This window comes from Echinops telfairi, unplaced genomic scaffold (assembly GCF_000313985.2).
Source record: "Echinops telfairi isolate 266 unplaced genomic scaffold, ASM31398v2 ScPeMD7_5805;HRSCAF=6673, whole genome shotgun sequence".
NCBI classification, from domain to species: domain Eukaryota; kingdom Metazoa; phylum Chordata; class Mammalia; order Afrosoricida; family Tenrecidae; genus Echinops; species Echinops telfairi.
Genome location: NW_022109704.1, coordinates 2690707 through 2711916, shown reverse-complemented (window position 1 = coordinate 2711916; position 21210 = coordinate 2690707). Strand labels below are relative to the sequence as shown.

Here is a 21210-nt window from a genome sequence, read left to right as displayed (position 1 = left end):
GTCTATCTGAATCCTAAACTCAACCCCAAGTTTACTTAGCAGGAGATTCTCATTGCCCTTCAAACGTAACTGTGCTCCAAACAGAATTCATCTTTCTTTTCATACTAGCTCCCATCCCAGCATCCTATTGACCGCATCACTGATGATGAGGTGGTTTCAAAAAGTTCGTGGGAAAATGGAATTTCTTCATGAACTTTTGAAAAATTCCCCTGTAATTAGTTTTAAGAGCCCTGGTGGCATCAGGTTATACACTGGGCTGCTAATTGCTAGGTCAGCAGTTCCAGACCACCTGTAGCTCCGGGGGGAGAAAGATGCGGCTTTCTACTGCGGTGAAGAGGGCGTCTGTCTGGGGCGCTCCTGGAGCCAGTTCTTCCCTGTGCTGTAAGGACTGTTGCGCTGGGACTGCCTGGTGGTGGCAAGAAGACGTGAACTCATGTTGCCATCGCAATCTCTTCCTCACAGTGCTGTCATTTGACGATCCCCAGTCAGCCAGATCAACAGCAGTTTCTCATTGCCTCCAGGATGAAGTCCAAAGGCCCCTCGTGATCAGACTTCCCTCTCCCCATCTTTGGCCTCGCCCTTGTATGCTGTGTTCCAGCTATTTTAAGGAACATAAGACCTCTGAGTCTTTTTCCATGTGATTTTCTCACTGGAAGACCTCTTTCTCCATGTTCTAAGCTCCCAAGTGACTTTCTAGGAAAAGGATTTTTTCTAACTGCCCCACCCCCCACGCTTCTAGATCATTCGGTGCTTATACCTATATGAGCCCTGAAACCTTGTCTTCTAATTGCCTATTTACCCAGCTTTATCTTATCTCCCTGTAGGCTGTAAACTCCTTGAGGGAAGGCACCATGTCATATTTAACGATGACAACAACCCTTTAAGGCAGTGGTTCTCAGCCTTCCTCATGCCACTACTCTTTAATACAGCTCCTCATGTTGTGGTGACCCCCAACCATAAAATTATTTTCGTTGCTACTTCATAACTGTCATTTTGCTACTGTTATGAAATCAGGTGACCCCTGCAAAAGGGTCGTTTGACCCCCAAAGGGGTTGCAACCCACAGGTTGAGAACTGCTGCTTTAAGGCCATGTCATTCCTACTGTACAAATAAGTAAATTGAGGCAGAGTTAAGAAATTTGTCATTATCAAAAAATATCAAAATCAGATTTAAAACTAGGTAGCCTGACATTTGATTAGTTCCTATCTAAATTCTTTTCCTTTAAATGCTTTCATACCATTTTGCAGAATGACCAGTCTTAAAACAAATGTCAGATCCCTTCTTTGAGGCCGAGATATCACTGGGATCTTTCTGGCCTAGTCTCCAGCTACTCCGTGGGAGTCACTTAATACTGCAAACTCCACAGACTCAAGTGTCCCATTCTGCTTTAATCACTGACCCCCTCCATCAAAATGCCTTTTTACAGCTACGTTTCTGGATACGTCTAGTTCCCTTTCAGCACTTACCCCATGAAGCATTCCCTGACAGTTCTTTTCCCTAACCACATGAAGGTACTAGAGGGGAGCCCTGGTGCTGTTGTGCGCTTTACACTGGGCTGATTAACCATAGGGCATTCGTTTGAAACCACTCGTTGCTCTGCTGGAGAAAGAGGAGGTTTTCTGTTTTTCCCTGTTCTATAGGATCATTGAGTTGGCGTCAACTCGATGGCACCGATTTGTTTTGGAGTGAATCTCAGGAGCTGTACGGTGCTCTGTTCGTTTTCTCGTTTGCACTACAGAAACAGTGCCTATTTCACAGGATTCTTGTAATGGATAAATGAGATGCTAAGTACTGAACACGGAGCTTGACACATAAGCGTTAAAATTTTTTTAGCAATTATTACTCTTGTTGCTGTTCCTCTACATAGCTGGATCTCTACTGCTGGCTATGGTATGATTTGCACACGCACCCGTGTAACCTCCGCAGCCACATCCAGTCTTATATTTTGGCACTATGTTGCATATTTGAGGTCTGTATTAAATTGGGCTATTAAAATACTACCCAGCTGCTTCCAGGGCCCAGGTCAGCCATCATCTCCTCCACTAATAGTTACATACTGATGCCAGTCCCTTGGATCGCCCCTTCCCGCACGTCTCACAACTCCCAGATAAACCACGTGCTGTTGTGCATGCTAAGTAAAAATTTTGTTTCAATGAGGCTACAAACTCTCCCAAGGCAGACACCATGTCTTGCATTGCATATCTGCCCAGTATCTAATATTTTTCATTGCAAAGTGAGTATTCAACAATTATTTGTGAATTGAAATATTGCTGCCTAAGCCTGAGAGGTCTTATCTCATTTTTATCAGCAAGTTGTTCCTGAGCTAACAAGTTAGCTCCTATTCTCATTCCTGTGGCTCTTGGGCCCGTGCTTCCAAACTCAGTCATTGAGCGGATTCCAATTTTTAAGTTTTATAGAAGAGTACCTCATCTTTCTCCAAAGGAGCAACTGGTGGTTTCAAACCACTGACTTTGGAATTAGCAGCCCAATGTTTAGCTCACTGTGCTAACAAGACTCCTGCTTAGAACAAGATTTGCCTGTATTTGTATACCACTGATAGCTCCTCTCTTTAGTCTGCCAGTAGAGGGCACTGCACACACATTCTCTTTTCCATCTCTATGGGTGCAGCTGGCTCACCATACATTAATTTACAGCTTTTGAGTCAGTTCTGACTCAGTGATCCTGGAGGGCAGACTATAGTCCCATTGTGTTTTCAAGGCTGTAAAGCTGACAGCCATAGTTTTTGCCTCATAACTGTTGGTGACTCAAACCCTCCACCTTTTGGCTAGTAGCGAAGGTTTTAGCCAACCGTCAACTGTTGTTATCACTGCATTGATCCAGGGCCTCACTGCAGACAGCCAACGCTACATGGCAGTTCTTCCTGAATTGTCTTCTTTTGCCTGCCCTTTCCATCTCTGGTCCATATGAAACAAATGCTGGGCCACAGAAATCATTTCACCCAAGAGTCTTGTCAGCACAATTACTTCCCTTGTTGGAGGACCAGATTATTTCCCATGTTGGAGAAATACAAAACCTTTGATTCTTTAGAATAAAGATTTTAGAAAACACTAAGGTAATGGGCAGGGATGCCAGTCCTCAACTCTGCAGAATCCGTCTGCTCCGGTTCCCTAGCCCTACAGCATAGGAGGGAAAGGAAAAAAGGGGCACATTTTAAATGGCAATTCTCCCTCCCTCACTGCCATGCGGTAGACCCCACTTATTACCCTCCAGAATTACCTCTGTGGGTTTCCGAGGCTGTAAACCTCTATGGGAGCAGAAAGCATCTTTCTCCCCCATTGTAAAAAGTCCTGATAGTCAGAGCTCTTAAGGCCAGTTTGACAGATAAAGCATCAGGTAAGCCAGGAAGATGCAGGGGGGGAGGCGGCAGCAGAACTACCATGTATACTCATGTATAAGCTGAGCTTTTCAGCACATTTTTAATGCCGTTTTTTGTGGTAAAATTAGCCTTGACTGATATTCAGGTCAACTTATACTTGAGCATATATGGTAACATACATTCTAGATACTAACTAGTTTTCCAGCTAACTAGTCTGTAATCTAACAACTCACCTCACCTACCTGCTTGCATTACAAAGAAGTTATGCTAACAATGTCCCGTGTTCAACCTCACTGACCTCATTCCCTAGCTGGACCACCTAGTAAACAGGCCAGAGACCACATTCTCAAGGAATTAATAGACTGGCTCAAGGGGGAGTGAGGATGAAATGATAAGGCTGTTTATCCAATCACTAGAAAATACACTCCACTATTTGACAATATACATGTATGTGTGTAGTGGTTATTTCACATAAAGTATTGAAATAACCGGACTTTTAGCATTTTGTATCTCTTGAAACTTTTCAATATAATTTTCTTCTGACCAATTAACTCTCCGATGGCAGCAAATGCCTTTAGTCTCTGAATCACCTAGCCCCCCAGTTTTACTGTTCAGACAGGCAGGTTAGACAGCATGTCTATTCGAGAGCCAAGCCACTCGCATCCCTAGCAGCTGAAAATACATCTGGAAAGTTTCTGAATTGAGAATGAGTCACAAACGGAAAAGCACGCTCTCCCCTGGCGTGGAAGGTAACCCCCAGTGTGAGGGGAGATCTTTGGGATACCCATCTCCCAGATCATTTGAGAAGCCAATACAGCTGAGGAAATACGACTCCTAATCACACTCTGGCAAAAAGGCAGAGTTCAATCTACTATGCATGACTGTTGGGGGCGGTGGGTGGTGAAAAAGAGGGATGGGGATTTGCCTTTCTCTTCTGGGAAAGGTGCTTTTCTGTTACACTCAGGAGCAGCACACTTCAGTGGCAGAATGCCAGTGCAGCGGGGGCGGAGGGTGGGGTGGGAGATCCTGAGCAGAGGTGGCACTCTGCCTCCTGCTGGCCACGAGCGGAAGGGCATGCACTCCTGGTTTAGTCTTGGGAGGCCACATTTCTCCTTCATAGATCACTAACTGAAAGGGAAGAGGAGGAACTGGGCTTCCTTTTTTTTGCTTATCCAGAACTATGGTGGTCAGTTTCTGGGCAAGCTGGTGAGGAGTCAACAAATCACTGAGGTCAAATACCTTAAAGCTCTCATTTTGGGAGCCACACCTGAGATGGATGGACTTTCAGCAATAGCTACGGGAATGATGGATGGACTGGGGTAAGAAAAGCCCCACCCCCCGTTCCAGGCAAAGTGATGGGAAGTGGGGAGCCCTTCACATCCCTATTGAAGGTTCCTATCCCATAGAAACACAGGACCCCACACCAGCATCTCCCTTGGTGTCTGCTGCTGTTTTCTTCCCCCTCCCCAAGCGCCAAGAGAACACAAGAGCTGCTTCAGGATATTTCTGGATTGGTCCCCTCCCCCATGTGTGGGTCTTTTTTTATTTCAAATACTTACTGAAAAAGGCCCCTGAGCTGTGTGGGGCTCCTCACACTCATGGCCCTCCTCCCACAGCAAATCTAGTTCAAGGGGACGGCGCGTTTTTATGAACAATTAACATGGATTCCCAGCTTGCTCTGCAGAGAGAGAGGCACCATTTGCATCCGCCACATTTAGATGCAGCACCCACACTGACAGGGCGTTTTCCTACAGTGTTGAGTCGGAACCCCTCCTCTGAAGTCCATTCTGCTTCCTCCAGATACCACCCCCCCACTAGCCATATGGTTAAGAAAGAAGATAGTCAGGAATGTTTTTATCAACTCCAAGCCCTAATTCATATTCCCTCAAGTCCACCACCACCCGCCCTCTCAACCCCACCCCCCAGGATGTCATTGAGATTTTGCCCAACGGAAACTTGGAGAAAAAAAAAAAAGGTAAAACAAAATAGGTCCAAGGTCTTGGTGCTCAGCCCAAGGGGCTCCATGCGCTGGGACACCAACGGGCAGGGGCTTCTGCCTCTCCAGCCCGCGCCCGAGCCACCTCCTGACCCCTGGCTGCAAAAGCAGGGAGGGGCAGGAGCCAGCACAGGACCCAGGGGGGGCAGCGTCTCAGGATCTGGCGGGAGCCCCGGGCAGCATCATTCAACTTGGCCACTGTGGATGAACACAGAAGAACAAAAAGAAACAGTCAAGCAAGTCAGGAGAGAGCCCTACATTCCAGCCCAGGCCCTAACCCGAGTCTCCTCCACAGTGGACCATCATTAAGCTACCTGGCATAGGCCTCAATCCTACCCATAAGGGAGTTGCAATTAAACAAACAAGCAAACAGAAAAGATAAAGAGAATTGCAGTCTTTTCCTGTCCACGGCACAAATGTTCTCTGCCTTTCTGGAGCTATCCACGGAAAACAGAGAAACAATTCTACACAAGCATGAAAGTAAGTGGAGGTCCTCAGGGGTGTAAGCTGCTTGGCCCCCAACAGGCCGGGCTTTGGAGGCCCAGCCTGGGCCCAAGCAGCCACAGAGATCGAGGACTACCAGCCTAGTGATGGCAGTGACTGCCTGGAGGCCAGGGGCAAATGGCACAGCAGCTGTTTTGGGTGGAGGCAAAAAGTAATAATCCAGGTTCAATCAAAGCAACTTGTATTTGGCTGTTGAAAAGGTCCTTCCTTGCTAAAGAAGCTATGTTGTTCACGGAAACAAGTGGCAAAAGGAATGCAGCTGTGTCTTTGTTTTCTTAGCCGTGCGGATGACCAGGTGGAGGAGGAGTGAGACCCCGTCTCTATCCCTTCCATTCCTGCCTAAAACCAGACTTCATTGGGCTCATCAGCTTTGAGGACTCGGGCTGACAATGGAGAAGGCAGCTCAGACAGAAAAGGAAAAAAGTACAGAATTCGAGAAGATCGGAGATGAAGAAAACGTACAAAATTATATATATATTTATATATATAATAACATGACATATCTATGTACAACATGGCTGGGACAGTTCAAACTATACAAGGATGTTCGCATTTTCCCCTTCCCACATAGACTTTAGACTAAGGAAGACAGCATGAGGAAATGGACCAAGAAACACAAAAAATTATATACAAGGGACAGTCAAGGAGTTTGGGGGTCAGGAAGTCCAGGGATCCTGCTCTCTCCATTCCTTCCTCACCAACTTTTCCCGTTCCAATCTGAATGACAGCCTGGAAAGCTGAATGGCCAGTCAGGAGCAAAGCATCACCCCTGCCCTCCCATGTACACTAGCAAGTTCATCATTCTCGTCAGGCCAAATAGCTGGCACGTCAGAGCTTGGGAGGTGAAAGGGCTCTTGGGAACGGCCGGTTCTCACCCTTGCCTTCTGTCATCACTAGCAGGTTGCAGTCAGATTCTGGCCAAACTGGTGCTGCCTAGAGCTAGCCAACCACGATCCCTTTCCTCCACCTGTTCAAGAATCAGCAATGCTACTTCTCTTCATTGCCCCCAAACTGGGCTATGGAGCTTCAGGAAGGTTCCTAAAGCTCCTCTGGGGTGTATCATCTAAGAGCCTGTCATTCTGCTCCAGCCCGGCAGCAGTATTAAGCCCTGGGGCCAACACAGTTCTACCCCTTTCTCCTAGTCTCCCAAACCCAGCATCTGATGACAGCTGAAATGCGGGGCTCCACATGTGGGCATGAGCGAGCAGGTTTCCTCAGGCCCGCAGATCTGCTGCCAGAGCAGCTTTTTAGCAGCGAAGGCCCAGATATAGGCCAGAAAGGTGGGTGGGGACGGAGGCAAGAAGCTTCATAGCTGGTTTCTTCAGTTTTTTCCCTTGATTCATCACAACTAAGAGGTCCTCTTGCCTGACTTTCTATCTTTCTCGCCCCCGTAGTCCTGGAATGGTGCCCCTCTGCAGGATTCTCTAGACAGAAGCTCCCCGGTGGAGCCTCACTCACTTTCAGTTTTACAGTGAAGAGCGCAGAGGTGTCCAACTGGACACCAGAATCAATCTTATATACACTCAATTCTATTTTACAGACGAGAAAAGAGCAAACCAGACAGGCTAAATGACTTGGCCGAGGTTACACAGCACTTCTACGAGACTGAGTCGGACAAGAACCCAGATCTCTCGACTCCTAAATTTTCTGCTATCCCATGATTCCTTTTCAAAACCACCTTTCTGGGAGAGAGAAGGTGCCCATTTTCTGTGAATAATGTTCACCAGTCTTTACATTATTTGAGAGCCGGAGCACACTGTAAGAGACACTGAGTGAAGGTGGTTGAATGAGCATTGTCACTTTAGGCAAGCAAATCAACTGTTGTGAGGATTCTTTACGCCTGCCATAATGGAAACACAAAGCAACAGTAGCCTTCAAGGGACAAAACATTTAGAAGCACAGAAAACATATCTATCTACCTTTCCCACTCTGTCAGGTTAGCTTGAGATGTTAAACCTGATGTCACCCCCAAGGTTCAGCCTAACCAATTCTGGGATATTTCTTCCAAAAGGAGAAATCCTATCTCCCTAGTTTTTCTTGCCAAAGAAAACATTAGCAGCATTAACCAGTCCTAGCTTTTCCTATTCTGGGACCCCTACCTGGACTACAGTGAGGGTGTAGAAATCTCCGCTTAACCAAAGAAGTAAACTCAGAGGCCCTCTTCAACCCACATAACCTTCCCAGCAGCCCTCAGCAGAACCACAGTCATTTCTGGCTAGCAAGCTGAGAAGCTCTGCATGCCCACGGCATCCCTGCCTACACTATATAAAAGTCCAGTGGGTGAGGAAGGGGAGGAGAGGGGGCCCAGGTTACCCCGCAAGCTTGCTGGTGACGAGTGAGGACTTTCTTTGGGGCAGATCCTGGGGGGTGGGGATGTGGTCACCGGTCACCAAGTTCTTGTCTGGTCCTGCACTTGGCAGCTGTTTATTCTTCATCTTGGCTTTGGCCATGTTGTAGTCTCCTGAGTCAAAGTACTTTTGCTAAGAGACAAAGAGGGAGGTTTACGTGAGAGGGGGTGGGGTGCGGGCATTCTGGCCTTCCCTAAATGCAAGGAGATTCACCACCATGACAAACCCTCATCCACACCCAGATCTTTGCAAAGTCTACCTGGTGTAATCTCATGCACACAAAGTTTAACAGTACTTGTATATACTTAAATGTCTTCTCTCCAATGAGTTCTTACCTTCTCAGGTAAGCAAACAGCCCTTATTTCAGGGAAGCAGGAGATACTGTGCTTACTTAATGTAAGCCAAAGTACAATTACTGCCTTTAATCAAACAGGCTTACCGAGGGTCTACTATGTACAAAGCCCCGGGCTTGGTACTAAGCTGAAGCAAAATGAAGGAGATATGGAACCGAGTTGTTCTGGGGCCGGCCTAGTCATCATCAGCTCAACCTTCAGCTACCAGCTAACACATTTTTTCTCAGACCAGGAATAGGAACTGAGCTTGTTCCTGAGGACACTGTGTTTTCCCTCCAACTCCCACACACGTTCCATGGCTGTGACAGCCTGCCCACGTCTGCCTTGCCTACAGCAAGGTAAGCTACGAGTTGACATCACAGTATCATCTGTGACTAAGACTCAGTAACTGGGGCTCTCCACGGGGATCTGTTTCACTCTCCACTCTCATCCATAAACACATACTCTCCAGCTGAATACCTTCAAACCCCTCTGGCAGCTTCCGGTAACTCTAGGGACTGAGGCATCTGATCAGGAGCTAGATGCCTATGAAGGTAGATTCTTCCCTGGTGAGTAAAGACCTACTCTGGCCAGGGGGTGGAGTGTGTGTGAGTCTGTTGAGAGACTTTAATGGTTGGTGCTGCACAGTTTTGGGGTTCTGAAGAAATCTGTTCATTGTAAGCTGAGGATTTCTATAGGAGAGATGACATGATCTTTTTCTCAACTGATGTACCCCTACTTCTAATTAAAATGACAAAGCATAGCCCTTGCCTCCCATCCTCACCCAAACAGGCAATGTCTGCCGTCAGCAGTCTGGTCTCAAAAACCCTTTCCCTATCCTTGCACAGCCCCACATCCAAGTACCCTTCATTACGTCTTCATTTCCAATATGGGAAATCAGAAGGGAACGGATACCAGATCAAAAGTTGACAGTATTTTACCTTGCCCTTTTAAAGTTTTTAACTGCACAGCAACAAGTTTCCTGCTCATCGCCAAGCAGAATCTCTAAAGAGATTTTTTTCAGCACACCCTTACGCTGCAAAGTGGAAGGGTCAGAGAAGGTGCCGTACCCCTTTCTGGAGTCTCTTCATGAGGAAGTCGGAGCCTCCAGGCTTTTGTCCTAGGCTTGGATATTTGGCCTTTAGCTTTGCCTCCTCTGCTCTCTCAGGGAGAATACCTTCTTTCTCCTGCGTGTCCTGAATCGAACAAACAAATAAAGGGACCAAATACAATTAAAGATGGAGAAGCAACTGATTCTAACATGGGATAACCCAGATACCATCCATTTGTCTTAGAGACCCACCCACTTGCAAACATGCGATCACGTTTACTCAGCTCTTAGAGCTAGACCTTTGTTCAAATCCCAATCTTCAAGATGACTGTCTTAGAGGATGAAAAAGGCAAGCTGCTTCTCAGGCTACACCCAGGGAACCACCCCAGTGATATCTATGAGCACTGACTGGGTTAAAGGTAATAACCAACAAACGTAATACTTTAATCACAGAGCAGGTCACAACTCACTCGGCACAGAAGCTAGGAAAGACAAAAGAGAAAGAGCTAGCTCGGGCTTCTGATGATCCAAGATGTGTAGGAGGGTTCCTCAGGCATCACCCACCCACATTCACTGCTGTCTAGTGACACTGTACAGGGTTTTCAAGGATGCAAATTTTTACAGGAACAGAAAGCTTCATCTTTTTCCTTGTCCCTAACACACAGTACAGGTCAAACAGGAGACCAAAGAGTCTAATTCTGCTGAGATCATCCCTCCTTATATAAAAAAAAATTTCATAAGCCTCCCTGTGGAGGTGGCTATGGGGCCTCCTCCAAAGATCTCCACCAGAGTTCTGGGGATAGCACTGCTCCCTGCAGTAGGAAGGTGACAGGTAAGCAGATAGGCAAATGACAGTCTCTAACCTCGGATAATTCAGATATCGTAGAGTCATTACTATTTCCCCACAAAATAAACACCTTTCTTAGGAGAGCGAGGATGGCAGTTTGGAAATTGCCAAGGGCTGAAGCGGCTTGCTCTTGTTGGGGGGAAATCATTCTTGCTTTTCCTGGGCTTGGTTGCCTTTTTCTTTAGAGAATAAAAAAAAAAAAAGGAATTTAAGGCCAATCTGAGCCTCTTGTTAGTGTCGTTGCATTACCCTTCTCTTAAAAATCAGGTACAGATAAAATCGGCATATTTAATGGGTCCTGGAGCCCAGTACTCAATGGTAGATGTCAAATACAAGCTCCTAAAAGGGATTTTTCGTTGACGTCGAGGTTTCCATCACAAAACCGTGGCTGAGCCAAGTCCCACTGTTTGGGAGATATGGGGGAATCTGGTGGTGTCTTTCATATCATGACGGTTTGTCTTTCCTGTTTAACCTTTATTATTGTTTGGAACTCTGGTCCTCTTCGACCTTCTTCGGTCCGCACTGAAGGTGGACGACTATCGCTTACCGTCGAATTAGGTCTCCTAAGAAAGTTACCACCTTCAAGTAGCCATCATAATAATGACTCTTCCCTCTCCTTGTGCTGGTGCATGTTAAACGACTTTACTTCGATCTGCATATTTCTGCGGATTGAGGAAGTGGGCCCCCAGCGTGGCTGTCGAGTCATTGAGGCCCCTTACTAACCCATCATATCCTAAGACCCCAACCCCTAACCCCCTCCATTCACGTTGTCCATCCAAACGCCCGCCCCGCGCCCAAGCTCGGCCAATTACAGCACAGCGTCCTTGATTTGAGCGGTAGGCCTAATGTCCAATCAGGAAGGGGACAGCACTGACTGACAATCAACCCAACTAACCAGCGGCAAAGCAGCGGGCCGAGTTGAAGCTCACCCAGCGTGACGCAAAAAGTAACCAACCCCCGCAGACTCAGAGACTATGGCGACCAATCCGCACGGGCGGGATACCGTCTCCCGCCCCATCACGGTCGCCCCCGGCTCACCCACCCGCACCCCCTCCATTTCACCTGCTTCTCCTCGCCGGTCTCCTCCGAAGGGTTCTCCTCTTCCTGCTTCTGGGACATGGCGGGACCGGAACTGTGGAGTGTAGGGGCCCCGGGAAGTCCGCCGGATAAGGGAAGGGGGAGGGGAAACGGGGACAACCTGCGCTGCTGCTTCGGCTCCTGTCACTAGGGTTGCCCGGTCAAAATGGCGGCCCTTGCCCGTGACGTTGCGACCGCCCCTTCCTGTGGAAGCCAATGGGAACGGAGGAGATGGAGCAGTGACGTTAACAATCTGCCAATGGTTGCCCGCCAAGGGCGGGTTCTCTAAGAGCGACGGGCAAACTGAACCACCAATCTGCAAAGAGGATGAGCTGCAAGGACCAATTGGAAGGAGTTTTAGGAGGCGAGGGTGCTAGCCAGCGGTGGCATTTTTGCTGCTTTGGTGGGCTCTACGTTCTGTCGGCTTCACTCGTGAGCTTCGTGGAGGTTTTGCTAAATGACAATTCTAAATCCTTCCACAGTATAAGACGAAGTGCCTAGGGATAACTGTCAAATTCATTAGTGATCAAGAAACATTCGACAGAAAAACGACCATGGGGGCGGCGGGGACGGGGAGGGATGGCTGCAGAAATAGGTGGGTTTAAGACCTGCCACTAGCACCCTCTGATGGGCCAGACTGAGAATACCAGCACATTAAACAAGTTCTGCCCAGTAGCTGTAGGATAACGTTGGGGCTGTCTGCTCCGGTAAAGATTTAGTCCCAGAGGAGCAGTCGGAATCGCTTCGGTGGTGGGGGGTTTGGTTTAGGTCCAGTAGTTACCTCTTCTACTCTCAGGACTGGTCAGGAAAGTACCTAAAGTGACCAGGATAGCGTTCAAGGTAATTTTTATAAAGGTAAAATCATAACTCACATAAACAAGTCAAATTTTATCTCAATAAGGGAGCTAGTAAGATGTTAAAACTGGTTGAAACGGGACTTTGAAGGCAGACATAATAGTCTATTAGAAATACTGAAAAGAAATTACTAAAAGACACAAAACTGAACAGTACGTAGCATAAAATGCAACATTGAGAAACATTTCTGCTTCAGGGTGGAAATTGTCTGTCACTGGACAATATTTATTTGCCTCTCTATACAAGAATCATTTATGTTGTTATCAGTTTTTTTACAAAGTTGTGGAATAGTTAAAAGACAATGAACGGCATAGATAACTCCAAAAGCTCTCCTAAGTCCAACAATCTTTTTTCTCTTTTAAAGTCTTTTTCCTGACAATGGAAAAGCTTTGCTTCCCATAAATCCCGTTTGCCTTCCATACTATTGGAGATTCTGGTTCAGATGCAATTGTGTGACCCAGAAGATACCAAACCTACATTATCAGCTGACATCTCAAACTTGATTAAGTAATCAGCTTGAATTGACAGTTAAGACACTGTGAAATATTAACCCAAGAAGGCCTTAGAGCAAATCACAGGAAAAAATGGAATATTAGCACCTATTATGTGTCAGATACTGTAAAACAGCTAACTACTTTTTGTAGTATTTGTATCTGAAAAGTATTCAACACAAAGGGGGACAATTAAAAAAGAAAAAAAAAGGGGGACAATTACTAACCTAAAAGAATAGGTCACTAATGAAATTTAATGTGCCATCAATTATCTTGTGAAGACTTGGGGCAGGGGGCCGCCAATCCTCATAGTCATGTCTGACCTGCCACTTACAAGTCAGTCTGGGGTAAGTTTTGGAGGCGAGGTGCTAGTAGGTAGAAAGGATTATGGGAGAATAGAAGGATAGTGGGAGAGAAGGCAAGTTTGAGGAGAGTGTCACAGGTTTCGTGAGCAGCCAATCAGGTTACATGATATCTCCCTTCAAAGTTCTATTTCCTCTCTTCCCTCTTCATTTCCTTTTCTCTGGCTCTTCCCTTCTTACCCCCCCCCCCCTTTTCCTTTTGTATTGGATAGACCTCTCCTTTCCAACTTCTTTTCCTGAATGTTTCTCCATTTAAGCTTTTTCCTGTGAGCTCCAAAATCCTGTTAAGGTAAAACCAGTCAACAAACCATGTTGTTAGAAGTCAGGGGAGCAGTTGCTTTGGGAGGGCAGTGTCTGGAAGGGAGCACCAGGGGTGGATTCTCAGTTGCTGGTAAGGTTTTCACTTTATCTTGGTGTTGATTACGCGTATTGTTTGTGAAAATTAATTGAGCTGTAACGCAGTATATGTGCACTTTTCTCTCTATATATATATAACTGGTGGATTTCAGAGATTAAATCTTGAAAAGATTAGCCGGTTCTTTTTGGAAAACTTCTGGTACAAAGCTATTTTTAACTCCAACATCTGCTTAAGAGTCTTGTATACAAACTCTGATTGTTAATGTGATGATTTACACATGTGACAGAGCTAAATTATTGAGCAATAGGAAGTATGGAACTTGAGAATAAAGCAGATAAGCATCGTCACCTTTGGATTCAAAGAAGTGAGAAGAATGTTTTTAGCAAGATACCCTGGTGGTGTAAACAAGTTGGGTTGCTAACTACAATGTCAGTAGTTTGAAACCACCAGCTGCTCTGTGGGAGAAAGGTAAAATTTCCTGTTCCTGTAGAGATAGATTTACAGCCTCAGAAATCCACAGGGGCAGTCAGTTTTACTCTATTTGATAGAGTCAGAATCAACTCAATGGCAGTGAGTTTGGTTTTATTTTTTTTCCTCTTTTTTTTTTGAGTTTGGTTTTTAAAAAGTTTTTATTTACCCTTACTTTTGTTAACTACTAGGTGGTCTTTGCACCACACCAAAGGATGACATATGGAAATGGTACTTTGTCTTAAAAATGACAGAGAAGTCTGTAAATATGTTTCTTCTAAGGAAGAAAAGATCAATAGAAGAAGGAAAGAACAATACGTCAATTATAAAATTAACCAGTACAAATATATTTTCATACTTTCCTGAGTATGTTATAGTTAAGTACATTACCTAAATTTAGCTTTAGCCTTCTTACCTCTTAAATTTAGGTGCCATTTGCAAGTAGATAATAATAGGAGATAATATACTCATTTATCTTGTGAGAATAATGGTAAAATTAGATAATTATTTTATTTGCTTTGATGTGCCCCAGCTCCCAGCTTATACATGTTACAATTATCAAATTCATGTACCTTTTATTTTCTCCACAGGATGAAACTGGTTGATAAGCTATTGTAAGGGGGAGGCATTATTGGCCTTATGCAGAATGTTTTATTTCCAAGGAAAATATGTGGAAAGTTCTGTTTCCAAGGAAAATAACTAAAGTATAAACCTGCATAGAGAGACCAGAGAGCCAAGAACTGATCTTTATTATACAGAAGTGTGAGAGCCATATGCATTAAATGAGAAGATGTTTGGCAGTGAATATTACGCAGATTCAACAGAAGACATCCTAATCTTAGAGATAATATAAAAATAAACACTGACTGAGAGTTGCAAGAAAGAACTCAACTATTATCCCCCAATCAAGCCGGAGCTTTCCACAGGAAAACCTGGTTTCAATTCATGCCGAATTGTTCAAATGAAAAGCAAAGCTAAGTCAGGTAGAGGCAACATATGAACTGGCTTTTATCATTTCATCAAACTAGAGCTCTACTCAACCTCACAGTTACACTTTGTTTCACATTACTATCTCTACCCTAGTCAGATAAGAGATACCTGAAGTGAAAACAAAACAAAAGTTCACTGATCTGGGCACTATTGTGGAGCTAGGTCCAGTTGGGGAAGAAATGAACTCCTATTGGCCGTTATGTCAGGCTGCTCTTGATTCTACATCACTCCTCTATATAGGATCTTTCTTAATAAAGCTTTTCTCTGTCCTCACTACTGAGGTGAAAATGTATGAGAGATTTGTCCAGAAACAGGGTTATGCTAATCAAGATTTATGACTACTCTATGTATTAATTATACACAAACTACTATTCCCAGAACCCTTAAACAAAATTTCTCAACTTAGGCAATAATTCAAATATTTAGGCAAATATTTCTCAAAAATAGGCAATAATAAGACTGAGTTTATATATACTCTCTGAATCTGGAGTGCTATTTACTAACTGAATTTACGGTTCCCTCTACACCATTAGAGCAGAGGCATTTACAGTCTGAAGAACAGGACGGCCATGTGCTTCCAGAGTCAGAGTGGAAATTCTCATGCCATCTCTCACCCTTACTAATTCTAATGGTGACTGCATGAAAGAGTGGTTGAGAGATATTCCCCCGCCCTTCAAGTTAGACTTTTAACCTGCTAAATGAGAGAATAGGATGATGTTAAGAGGGATTATAGAATCTATTTCTGGTTATAGGATGTGAGACCAGGTAATCAAATTCGAGACATTCTCATTGGATTAGAAAAGGAAAAATGAGACCATCACTGGCAGGGCATACAATCTCAGAGAACATCTACTCCAAAATCTCAGAGAACATCTACTCCAAAAATTAGTTTTGTTGCCATTGCCCCTTACTTAAAGATTCAATTATCTCAATAAAGTACATTACTTAGCATAGTCTTAGAGACAAAGACTTTGAAACCACCGTGTATTCAAGATAGAAAACAAACTTTAAAAATAGAATACAAGATTTGCCCTTTATCTCATTTCTATTCTGTGGCTAAGAAGTCTAAACCCCACTAGAAAATCCTGCTTGTCCAAAAATTCACTGGGTGATACTAAGTCAAGATGGGAGCAAATGTTTATTGGGTGGGTGTACGCCTTTACCTGATGTTTCCCTCTGGAGTGGAAGCATAACGTGGCAAACAAAAGTCTACTTAGAACTGTCACTGTCACAAGAAGCCCTGATGTTGTCCTTGCCTCAAATCATTAAATCTGATTCAAGAGAAGGAAAAAATGTGATGCAAAAACACCTCCTTCCACAAAACTCAGCGATGGGGTCTCCGACAGTCACCAGGCAGCAGGGAAAAGGAGAAACCCACCCGCTGGCTCTAGGACTTATTGAAGGCTGCCAGCACAGCCCAGATCATCTCTGTGGCACTGTGCTTTGTCCCCTCCACTTCAGGGTCCAATTCTACCAGGTCCTTGGCTCGATTCATTGCCACATCATACTTGTCATCTGTCAGAGAGGAGAAGACATTCTCGAGCACGTCAGAGGAGTGGGCTAGCACCAGAAGTGCCAGTGTTCGCTTGTCCATTCGCTGAGGGTCATTTACCCACCGTTCTAGTACGCTATCTTGCAATTTTTTCACTAGTCGCTGCTTTTCTGTTGTGTTGGTTACGGGATGAGTAGTCATATCAAATAGAAGGAAATTCTGCTTCTCAGTAGTTAGAATACCCTTCTCTACTAGGTTCTTTGCAATTCGCTCTCGTACATTCCTCAGCTGGTATTGTAATTTGAAAGGGTTCCAGGTCTCACCTATAGGGAAAAAGAAATAGACCATCATGAACAGAAAGAGAGAAAGTGAAAATGTACATTAGTTATTTGGAACTTGAATGGTTGAATTTTTAAAAAGAATCATCTCCATCCATTCCTCAATTCAGGCTGTAAACTGTAAGGCCAGCAGTAGAAATCTATCAGCCACTCTGTGGGAGAAAGATGAGGTTATTTGCTCCCATAAAGATTGAGACAGAGAGCAGTGTCCCTCCATCCTGTAGGGTTGCTATGAGTCGGAATCAACTAGACGGCAATGGATGTGGTTGGTTTTATAGACCAGTTTTCAATCCAGTCGTAGTTCACACTAAAGTAAGTTCAAAAAGTTTTATGAGGGAATTCCATATCGCTAGTTTATAGACTTTATTTCTCTTATCTTACACAGATTTTCTCTGATACTGTTAGTGATTCTTGTATTTCCTTGGAGTTCTCTTTCAGGTTCCGGTGTCTCCTGAATGTTTTCTGCTGTGTACTAATGGAAGTTTATTCTGGGTGGGTATAGCAGAGAGGACTGAGGCTGTATTCCTTTATTAGTAGGATACGAATACTACCTCAGGCATAGCAAGCCAAGGATACTGGAGACGCGACTGTCCCCATTGCAGCTTACTTTTAGAGGCTCACTTCCCACACTGGAAGGGGCAAGAGAAAAAGACAAAGGTGTCCCTCCCTTCCTTTCAGCTCCCATTCAAAAAGACACATGTCAACATGGGATAAGTGGACCACTGTTCTCGTCCCAGCTTCTGTGCAGTGCCCAAAGATTTCTGCCTAGGAAGGGAAGCAAACCTGAAAGATAAGGAGCTCCAATTTCTGTCTAAGAGGACTTTGGAGAGTTCTATGCTTAAAAGTATTAGAAATTTAGAGATTACCATAGACTCTATTAACCTGTTACCAGAAGAAACTACAGTGATATCCAGCTATCACTACTGACTACTCTGATCAGAATCACAATAGAAGGTTCTGGATACAGTGGGAGAAAATGTAGAACAAAATTCAAAATCATAAAAAAGACCAGACAGACGGTCTGATAGAGACTGGTGGAAGCCCTAATATTAAGGGGCTTAGCCATCATTCATACCTGGAACTGAACGCACATATGGGGATTACTTCTTAGGCAAATTAACCAGGCCCATAAAATCAACTGTAATATCTGCGGGAAAAATACTCATCAGAACAATCAATAATCTGAGTACCTAAAGGACATCTCTGCTCAGAAGGATGAATGGAAACAAGAGTCCAGGGAGGAGGTGGGCAGAGCACTATTACAATAGGGGGAGTGCAACTAACATCATGAAGCAAGAATGTTCAAGAACTGTCAAATAAAAAACCAAATTGCTCTGTAAACTTTTACCAAAACCACAATAAAATGTTTGGGAAGGGGGGAAGCCTCCAAACCCCAACACAAGGAGATCTTGAGAGGGTAATTAAGAGGGTGCCAGTAGCTTAATGATACTTGTAGCAACAAGCCAAATGGTAAAGCAGCTTAGAAGTTTAATAGAACTAGAGAAAGATAAATCCATGAAAAGCCCTCCTGGGATCACAGCCAGTCCTGGGGTTGAAAAGACTATGTGCATGCACTAATTTGTACTCACTCAGGAGCAGTCGAAACAGGGAAGGGGTAGGGAGAGTTTTGAAAGCACTCCCTAAGCCACCCACAGATCCATCAACGAAGAGTAGAAATTGTATTTTCATAGGGCTTAAGCATAACTTTTGACCAAACACTGGCTGAACAAAGGCTAATCAAAGGGTAACTCCTAGATGGCCCGAATTAAAAATAAAATCACAGGTAAGAAGCACCAACAAGATGGTGGTGTAAGTAGCTTTACACTTCCACTCCCCCTATAGGGACTTCTTCCATTCCTCACCCAACAGAAAACATAATTGAGCAGAAACTGGCAGAACCTATGTATTACTGGATCTGTAACATATATAGGTATAATATGTATAACAATATTAACACAAACAAGGAAAAGAAGTTGTTACATAAGAAGTTTCATTGGAATGAAATTTAGTGTAAATTTTAAGTAGATTTTGAGAAGCTAGAATATATACTTGTAAGCCATAGTGCAACCACTGAGAAAATAATAAATTAATTTAGATTGTTAAAGGATTTAAAATGTTACACTAGGAAATATCTCCTTACAACAAAAGAAGGCAATAAAGGAATAAGAGAGGAATAAAAAAAATACTGATATAGGAAACAAATAACAAAATGGCATATGTAAATTTAATCACATCAATGACATTAAATATGAATAGATTACAAATAGCCCAAGCAAAAGGCAGAGACTGGGGACTTTCAGTAAAATAGTGGACTAGGTAGACCCACTAAGCACCCAGACCTTCTACAACAAAGTCAGGAAAAAACAAATGCAACATCACAATCCTGGAATCCAAGCTTCAGAGGAAAGGGAAGAGAAGTGAACTGAGTACTAACTAGGAGAAGAAGCTGAACAAAAGTCGTGCAAGAAGAAAAGACATAATGGGTGAAGTGTCGGCTGGCCATTTTGAACTTCTGTACTCACCAGTGTTTGCTTGGCACAGCGACCTGGACAGCTCATTCAGTAGAATACAAGTGCACATAAAAAGTGGCTAGCAAACAGAAAAGTGTGTTCTTCCTCTTTTCCTCATAGCTTCCTGGTGATCAGAACCATGGCCAACCTACCTTCATAGGCCCTGCTCTACCTAAGGTCAGAGAAGCACCCTTGTAGGTTGGGCACCAGCTGCATTAATACTCCCCAAGTGTGGAGGTGTGTGTGTTCTGTCTCCACCATCCAGCAGAACACCCACTTCCAGAAGGGTGGCCTGCCTTCATCTATACCTTCGCCAGGTATCCTACCCCCAGTCATCCATAAAGCTGACAAAAAACTCTGCAACCAGGTCACCTACATCCAGTCACCCTCTGAGCCAGCATAAATTACTTCCAGAACTAATCCCAATGACCTTTTAGGGTGGCAGGAACTCCAACTAGGGCTAAACTAAAAATCCTTACAATGGGTCAACTCCACTCATAATGACCCTAGAGGACAGAGTAGAACTGTCCCTTGTAGGATTTTGTAAATCTTTATGGGAAGAGAAAGCCTCCATTTTTCCTCCAGTGCAGCTGTGGTTTCAAACTGCAGACCTGAAAGTTAGTAGTCCAACTCATAAGCTACCATATACCCCCAGGACTCCTTTTCATTTGGGACTGGATATCTTGCATTCTTTTCACCTCTTTGGCCAGCAGAGAGCATTTGACCCATACCAGGGGACATGCTCCCATCCCCCAACACCACCACCACCAATTTTCTTTGCCTTTTCTTCATTTTGATTGTCCTTTCTCTGTATTCCTTTTGTTGTTGCTGTTTTAGTTTCTCTTCCTTTGCTTGCTTAGTTGTTGTTTTTTACTATTCACTTTTCTTACCCTCCCCTCGGTTTTGTTTTGTTTCTTTCTCTTTCCTTATGTTTTATCTTATTTTTCAGTTATTTCCTTTTTCTTCTTGTTAGCTGGTCTTTTCCCTCCTGCTTCTTTTTTTTCCTTTGTAAAATTTATTAATTTCTATTTTTTGAAGTTGTTGTTTTGGTATTCTCTCTTTATCTCTTGTCCCACCCAGCAAGAAAGTTACCATGCCCACACTGCTCGGCTAAATCGCACCTCTTTCTGAACCTAGTGGTTGAGGGTCACCAGCTGCTCCTGTACCAGTGATCAATAATAGATCAATAATACCACTGATCAACAATAGACAGCAGCTAACACAAGCTCAATCCATCCTCAGCTATGCTACATGAACAGCGAGAACAGGGAACTATGCACACATTCCCAACACCTATCACATCCATCATAAGACAGAAGATGAAAGCCTAAACACAGACCAACATATACTCACCACTTAAATACAAATATAATAACACCATAATGTCTCAGAAAAAATAAGGCAATTTCAGTCTTATTGGTTTCAGTCCAAGAAACCAAATCAACCAAACTCACTAACTAATCTCATAATTATTAACATGTCTTCTAACATCTTTCTTGATTCTGACTCATAGTGACTCTATAGGTCAGAGAGGCTGTAAATATTTATGGGAGCAGAAAGTTTAATCTTTCTCCTTCAGAGTGGGTAGTGGGCTCAAACTACTGACCTTGTAGGTATGAGTTCAACGCATAACCTACCAGGGTTCCTTAAGAAACAAGACAGCGACTCAACAAAGTGACTAAACTGTAGAGCCAGAAAACCATCTTGAGGAAGAAAAGTCAGTGAAAGTTGATAAGGAATTCAAAAGAATGAAACTTAGGTACCTTCAAAGGATTAATAGATGAAGAAAACTGACAACAAAATTAAGGAAAACACAGATAAAACTTTAGGAGAATAAAGGCAAACACTTTAAAA

General features: G+C 44.0%; 2 protein-coding genes across 2 annotated transcripts in view; both read right to left on the bottom strand.

Moving 5' to 3' along the window:
* Positions 1-3715: 3715 nt before the first annotated feature.
* Positions 3716-11655, bottom strand: ENSA (endosulfine alpha). The gene is made up of 4 exons (XM_004716591.3): positions 11478-11655; positions 9588-9713; positions 8151-8317; positions 3716-5531 (listed from the first exon to the last, which is right to left on the bottom strand). The coding sequence occupies exons 1-4, from the start codon at positions 11532-11534 to the stop codon at positions 5516-5518; spliced, it is 366 nt and encodes a 121-aa protein (XP_004716648.1). The 5' UTR covers positions 11535-11655; the 3' UTR covers positions 3716-5515.
* Positions 11656-15986: 4331 nt separating this feature from the next.
* The window catches only part of GOLPH3L (golgi phosphoprotein 3 like), a 27479-nt gene continuing 22255 nt past the window's right edge, over positions 15987-21210 (bottom strand). The window contains exon 5 of the mRNA XM_004716592.2: positions 15987-16831. Within this exon, the coding sequence (XP_004716649.1) occupies positions 16404-16831 (428 nt within the window). The 3' untranslated portion in view covers positions 15987-16403. The remainder of the gene's footprint in view (positions 16832-21210) is intronic.

Excerpts from the sequence above, each read along its gene's own strand:
- ENSA (XM_004716591.3), bottom strand. The coding sequence starts at position 11,534 with ATGTCCCAGAAGCAGGAAGAGGAGAACCCTTCGGAGGAGACCGGCGAG. Across the intron at positions 9,714-11,477 it reads AGACCGGCGAGGAGAAGCAG|GACACGCAGGAGAAAGAAGG; the intron begins GTGAAATGGAGG and ends TGTTCGATTCAG. Across the intron at positions 8,318-9,587 it reads TGAAGAGACTCCAGAAAGGG|CAAAAGTACTTTGACTCAGG; the intron begins GTACGGCACCTT and ends TTTGTCTCTTAG.